At 36.6% G+C, this 6,943-nt stretch overlaps 1 protein-coding gene across 2 annotated transcripts; it reads right to left on the reverse strand.

Annotated features, from left to right (window-relative positions):
• LOC147473062 (vacuolar cation/proton exchanger 3-like) lies at nucleotides 1-6,943 on the reverse strand. 2 transcript variants are annotated; one of them, XM_086587866.1, is made up of 12 exons: nucleotides 6,560-6,943; nucleotides 6,001-6,270; nucleotides 5,811-5,878; nucleotides 5,685-5,713; nucleotides 5,246-5,442; nucleotides 4,901-5,119; nucleotides 4,549-4,683; nucleotides 2,253-2,369; nucleotides 2,130-2,183; nucleotides 1,761-1,877; nucleotides 1,032-1,125; nucleotides 1-519 (listed from the first exon to the last, which is right to left on the reverse strand). In XM_086587866.1, exons 2-12 carry the CDS (start codon nucleotides 6,268-6,270, stop codon nucleotides 509-511), a joined length of 1,311 nt encoding a protein of 436 aa, XP_086443992.1. In that variant the 5' UTR covers nucleotides 6,560-6,943; the 3' UTR covers nucleotides 1-508. The 2 variants fall into 2 exon arrangements, with proteins under 2 accessions (XP_086443992.1, XP_086443993.1); XM_086587867.1 differs by lacking the exon at nucleotides 6,560-6,943 and adding an exon at nucleotides 6,388-6,534.

Below are 6,943 nucleotides of genomic sequence, written 5' to 3' on the forward strand. Positions count from 1 at the left end.
AAATCAAAATGGAATGATACGCTTCTTATACCTTTCATAGCCGGGCTCTGTGCAAGAAGAATATTGTCCCACACATTAGACGACCTAACATCACATGGCGGAACACGGACCAAGTAACAAAATTGAATTCTACATTATACAACAATTTCCTTAATTAGCATGGAGAGTTAATTTACTGAATGGAATAGGCATCATCAGAAAGAATATGAAGAGATCTATGACTACATGCTTGTGTCTTCTTGCGTGCGCCCAACCGAGAAAGAGAATGCGGTGAAGCATAGGCATTTCTCTTTACTCCAAAACCCAAAAAATGTAAGCCTCTAGAAAGGCTGGCTGGGATAGCACAGGCCTCGGTACTTGTATGTTCTACTAATCGTACAAAAATCACAACAAAGCCTGCAATCTTGAAAGATGGAGACAGCTCAAGTATTTGGAATCATCTTCTCGGAATCCCCGAAAAAAATATACTACTGCCTTAAAAACAAACAGGCTGCTCTCATTTTTCACATCAATCATCACCTGCACAGGACATCATATTAATACATCAATTACCATAGTCAGTTGCTGCTGTTCATGATTTTCCTTTTCAGCATGAGAACTAGTTTCTTTTCGGTGAAAATGTTTGCCCTAAATAAAAGCAATTGCATAATATAGCAGGTATTAATAAATTATGTAAATATAAAAGAGTAATACCATAACCTGAACTTACACCCTGCCTTGCACATGCAGGGCAAGGTGGTGAGGGAAATCAGTGATCCCTCAAGCATCTCCTAAATTTAAATAAGTTGAACTATCATACTACCCAATCATCCATACAATACAGTCCAGCTTCCCATCACTGGAAATTATTCACCATAGTGACAGAAGCTGGGTAAGGAAATCAAAGCAAATTATGTGCCTGAATATGGTATCTCTATAATTTGGAAAACCACATGCTTGTGAGAAATGTCAAGAATCAGCAAGAAATAGATCTATGTGGTAAATCAATAATAAAAGGAGTAATGTACATCTCACAAATCTACCTAACTTACTTTTTGGAGGGTCAATGTGGACAAAGAAACTGGCTGCAACTATGAGATAGCATAGAATAAGCATTAGCCCTTTAAAATAATTTGCAGTACCTTCCTGCAAAGCACAAGGAACAATAATGAATCACATAAATTACAACTGTCTATGCCCAACAATTTCCATGCAAAGTTTTCATACTTGGTTTGCAACTTGATGGCAAGTATCAAGTCTTAAAAGTTAAAACAACTGTGAAAAAATAAGGACCAGTTTATATGGTGCAACCCTTGGTAAATCACAAGTGGTGAAAAGGTCATAGTTAGCCAGCTAGGTCCCTCCCTTTCTGTGGTATAAACTCTCCTATCAATAATAAATATTGAAGACTAAAAATAAGAAGTTCATCTAGGAAGAACAAATGGAACAGCAAAACCAAGTAACCAACAATCATTCCTAATAGTAAAAGCTTTTCAACAATACACGAGATGAATACATGTTGCAAAGGTGAATTTGCAAAGTACGATAGTGTTCCCAAACAAACGAACAACATTAACAGACTTACATAAAAACATGAGGAACAACTGTTGGTTTAAAAAAGTACATGTTGCAAAGGTGAATTTGCAAAGTACGATAGTGTTCCCAAACAAATGAACAACATTAACAAACTTGCATAAAAACATGCAGAACAACTGTTGGTTTAAAAAAGTACGTGATGGTTTCATAGAAACAATAGAAATTGAAAGAGATACTTGACATACCTGCAGCATAAATGCCACAACCAGGACTGTAATAAAGAGTGTAGCAGTCTCAAAAAGTTGAAAATTCAAATCCATTGGTTTTCCCATAAACCAACCAACAACGACACAGAAGGGAATCTGCAATTAACAAACAAAGGTGTTCAAAAGTGACAAAGGCAGCAACAAAATTAATCATAGCATACATGCAACATATTGCTTTTAACTTCTGCAGAATAACAAATATGTAGAGGACCACATTACATTTGAGTACTATAAGTACAGCACAAAAGGAAAGAACAAGTGGAAACAAAATGAGGACTTTGTTATGCTTATTTGGTAGCTGTTATCATTGCTAGAACTACCAGGAAGAAAAGCTTATCAGAGAGTTACCACAAACATCGATATCTGTGTGGAAGAACCAATTGCGACTCCCAAAGTAATGTCCTGTGAAGTCAATCGTTAAGACAAAAGAAAACATAATGAAAATAAGAAAATTTATTTCCAGTCACTTACAAGCTTGTCCTTCATGGCAAACATGATTGCACTTGCATGTTCTGCAGCATTTCCAACAATTGGAAGTAGAATGACACTGATAAAAGCCACTGGCATGTTCCATGAGTCAGATGCACCCTGAAAAGCAATCAGGCAGCAGGAATAAAGGACCAGAATTTCAGCATCTACTAATCCAACAATTGATTAACATAGTCTGCAATATCAATATGGAAAAAGACCGAGCAAATCAAGGAACACCTTCTGACAACTGACAAGTATCACATATGCAATGACAAACAACCATAAGTTGTTACAGCTTCTAAAACCTTTTTTTTTAATCAATAAAACTCAATTCCATTCATTTAAATTCAAAATTTTACATAATACAAAGTTACATGCAGTGATCTTAGGTAGCAAAAAGCTACTCAATCCTACCACCCATTCCCCTAACCGACAAGAGTGTCCCAATTACAAATAAAAACTATATAAGCCACTAGCCCCAATTGAACAAGACTTCTTTGACCTTTTCCACAATTTTGTGTATTTCTTTCTCCTTGTGCTCAAAGATCCTCAAGTTTCTCACCTTCCATAAAATTAATATCGCACTAGGAATATGATCTGCTAGCCACTTCAACTTGGTAGAGAAAAGAGCCCACGATCAAATCCTTCACCAAGGCTTCTCTAACATTTAATGGCGGAGCCAAACATTTATGGAACGAGAACAACAAAGTATTCCAAACATCATTTGCAAGTGGACAATTGACAAGAATATGACCAACACTTTCCTCCTCCCCTTTGCAAAGCGAACAAAGATTCAGAAGATTATACCTTTTCAACTAAGATTATCAACTGTTTTAATCCTTCCCAAGTAAGCAAGCCAACATATGAAGGCGACTTTGAATGGGAGTTCTTTCTAATTTTTTTATAAGGAAATCAAAGACCCTACCTCTTCGTGGCATCAAGATTTTGCAAAGTAAACTCATTGGCCAATACCAAGTAAAAGGATTTCAAGGTAACCCCTCTTTCTGATCCCAAATCCACTTCCTTGAGTCCATCTCTCCAAATCTATTCCTTGTAAGGTAAATAGATTCTAAAAAAAATCGAAGTTTTCCATTTTTCAATCATAAAGATCTAGTCTATGAGTCACATTGCACCCCACTCATTCAATACTCCTCTCCAAACAATCTGATATAAATGCTTCCTCTACACACAAAGTCATAAGTGAGGATTCCCCCACCCAAACATCCTCCTAAAATGAAATGGTCGCACCGGTTCCGGGTAGGAAAGTCGCTCCTCTTTTTAACTTGTCACAACCACTAGTGAAACTCCTCCAAAGAGTCCTACCAAATGAATCTCTCGGTTCCTTCAAATCCAACTTACTCTCCCCATTTCCATACTTTTCCATTACCACTCTCCACCATAAATGTTTCTCCTCCTCACCATATCTCCAAATCCATTTAGCTAGTAGAGCTTTGTTCATAAGCAAGATATCTTTCCAACCCAATCCTCCTTTCTTCCTTTGCTAGGCAAAGCCTTTCCCAATTACCCATGTGCATCTTAGTCTTCCCTTTCTCCAACCCCCATTTCAATCTTCTAGATAGTTGCAACAATTGCTTAGAGACAAATTGGAAACAAATACAGATAGTAATTTGGGATTATCGATAGAGTAGAGTTCATCAAGGTGCACCTCCGCCCTATAGAAAGGACACGTATAAAGAGAAATATGTGTTCGAAACACTTTTTGTGTTTTGCTTTCTTTTTTCCTCTCCTCAAAAAATAGTAGTCGTATATCAAAGTCGGCTCCTAACAAATAAAAATATGCAAATATGACTGTGACAATAATTAATTAATTGATTACCAAGTGAAAAACATTATAACTTCAAGCAGGAACCAATCCAATTTTTAAAGGTCAAAACTGCATAATCAAAATTATGAATAATTGCACTACTTTATTGAAAAGTGTATCTTAAACTATTTCCTGATCACATTTTCACCAATTCCAACCTCCCTATGGTCCAAATTTTAATTCAAAAATTAAAACCAACTGAGTTAATACTTCTAGACAGTTTTGAACCCAATATCTGAAGACATTAATCAAAACAAAAAAATAAATGAAAATGAAAAAATAAAAAAAAAAAGAGACAAAAGAGTAGTTAAAATCTTAAAAGTAGACTTGGAAGAATTAGGAGACACAAAGACAGTAGGAGCCCCTTAGGGCAAGGCCAGGCCACAGTAAAACAGGAAAACACTTTCTATTACGGCTTCCAGATATGACCATTAAAAAAGGTAACTAGTATATTACTATATTATATATTACCTGTATTGCATCCACCAGGTATCCAGAAATAACAGAAATCCAAAGCGTCAAAACTGCAAGCCATCCAATTGCTTCCCACTGAGTAATCTCAGGAATCTCTTCTTCATCAGAGTCTTCTTCTTTATGGTCCCCATCCTACAATAGTTAGAAAATGTAAACAAATTTATTGCTTCCTTCCATGTATTGCCTCCATTCAAATGCCTCTAATATAAGAATAACATACAAAATGAAAAAGAAATCTGAAAAATACTCCCGATAATTACCGAGTTACTACTGGTACCATCATTCTTTAGCCAAAGAAAGTTCATATATATGTTATAAAGATTCTGTTGACATTTAAAGTGAAACTCACCTCTTCAACAGGCGCAGGTCTATAAAGATTCGGTTGACTTTTCAATTGGAAATAAAGGTAGCTTGCATATGCCACTAGCATAATACAGCTGCTAAATCTTGAAAGAGACAACTCCGATTTCCCGAAATGCACCTCTGAGTGTGTGAAGTGAAGCACAGCTGGAAACATCAAACCCATGACAGCCATCAAGAGCAATCCTGAATTTACCACAGCAGCTGCCTGTCGGGAAGAAAATTCCACTTCAATTGCAATGTACTACATCATGTTGTTACATATGTGAAGGAACTCATTCAACTAGGAATTTTTTTGTTTGAAAGAATTACATCATAAGCGATGATTATGTACCTTATCAAATACTTGAACTTTGTTACGATGAACAATTCCACCAGTGAAGAAGGCACATCCAAGAACCAATAGCATATTCGACAGGATGGAACCTAGCAATGATTGTTGGATTACTCTTATCATGCCGTGCTTCAGAGCATAGAGTGAAATTATCATTTCCGTTGCATTCCCAAATGTAGCATTTAAAAGACCACCAACTGCAAAACCAACCATCAATTAAACCGATAATGAGAAAAGATCGTGGCAATTAACAAGATGTTGGCAGCATCTTGATAAAATAAAGCAAGGATACGGATGAAGAACATGTACAAGCACTATGTGATACAGAAGTGAGACTTTACTGCTGATCCAACCAATTAAAATTAGTGGGTATCCTCATGAGTGTCCACTTTTTACAAGTAGTAGAATGTTCCGGAGGAAGAAGGATGCAAAAAAGTACCTGTAGGTCCTGTATAAAATGCGAGCTGCCTATAAGGGGGAAAAAATGGAAATGAATATATGTCAATTAGATTGTGCAAAACAGAAACAAATAGAAGTGAAAAAGCAACAAAAATGTGAGACTTACTCTGTTGCATAACCAAGACGTTCGGCTAAAGGGGTGATGCCTAACAAACTGAAGAAAAAGACCCATCCCTGAGAAATAAAGAAGTAACTAGTAAGGACCGACAACAAGTAGTCTTTTGCCATAGAGGCTTGCTCGGAGAAGATTAAAAAAAAAAAAAATGGTTGGAACTGGTTAAAATGAAAAGGCTTACATGCTTTCCGGTAATATAATGGAGCACGATGGCAAGGGGACCAAAAGGTAACAAGACGTTAATCTTGGCTTTGAACAAAACAATGTATAGACTCATGAAGGCTCGGTTGCGTAATCTCTTAGGGGAGAACGGGTAGGGAACATCTACATGAGAGCTGGTGTCAAAAGTGTGAATTTTGCGCAAACCGAAAGGGCTGTCTGATCTGAGAGGAGTCTCATCTTCGGTGGCGGTGGTGGGGGCAAAATCTACCTTGTCTTCTATAGGTACCATCTGCAATGAGCATCTTATATAATAAGTTATATTTTGTTGTCGTATTTAATCACTGGTACAGTTATATAAAACTTTCCTCTTTTTTTGGTAATAATCAGTTAATAAAAAAAAACTAACAGTTACAGTTGGAGCAGAGCAGGGAAAGAAATGAAATCTTTGGTAATTGATTGATTTTGAATGAACAACAGTTACAAAGGCATGAGAATGGGATCCGAAACAGTTTGAAGAAAATTGGGTATTAAGTTAGATCTGGCACTTATTATTCATAAATAATGGTCTAGTGACTGACCTGAAATTGCCCGCTCTTCTCCGGATTGGAGAAATGATGGTGATTCCAAAAAGGAAAGAGCCAAAGGCGGCCAGACCAATAATAATAATAATAAATATATTGTTGCCGGCAATGGGATTAATATCTCTCTCTCTCTCTTAAAACAAAAAAACAAAAATAAAAAATATGGGCTACCACTCTGTTTTAATCAATTCTTCAATCTGGCAGAGAGAGAGAGAGAGAGGGAGGGAGGGAGGGGAAAACAGATTGATAATAATTAGAGATAGAGGAGTTGACGAGGGAAGGAAGTTTCTTCGAAATAGCAAAAGCGCCTTTTTCTCTTCTTTCTTTTGTAAATTTGTTATTACTCATCTTCCTTCGTGTCTGTGATTCATAGTAAGGACC

Source organism: Coptis chinensis, unplaced genomic scaffold (assembly GCF_015680905.1).
Source record: "Coptis chinensis isolate HL-2020 unplaced genomic scaffold, ASM1568090v1 utg498_pilon_pilon, whole genome shotgun sequence".
In the NCBI taxonomy this organism is placed as follows: domain Eukaryota; kingdom Viridiplantae; phylum Streptophyta; class Magnoliopsida; order Ranunculales; family Ranunculaceae; genus Coptis; species Coptis chinensis.

Bases quoted from the DNA above. Each gene is read 5' to 3' on its own strand.
- LOC147473062 (XM_086587866.1), bottom strand. From the start codon at position 6,270: ATGGTACCTATAGAAGACAAGGTAGATTTTGCCCCCACCACCGCCACC. The intron at 5,714-5,810 runs GTAAGTCTCACA...TCCCCCTTATAG, and splicing joins CGTCTTGGTTATGCAACAGA to GCAGCTCGCATTTTATACAG. The intron at 5,120-5,245 runs GTACATAATCAT...TCTTCCCGACAG, and splicing joins AAGTTCAAGTATTTGATAAG to GCAGCTGCTGTGGTAAATTC.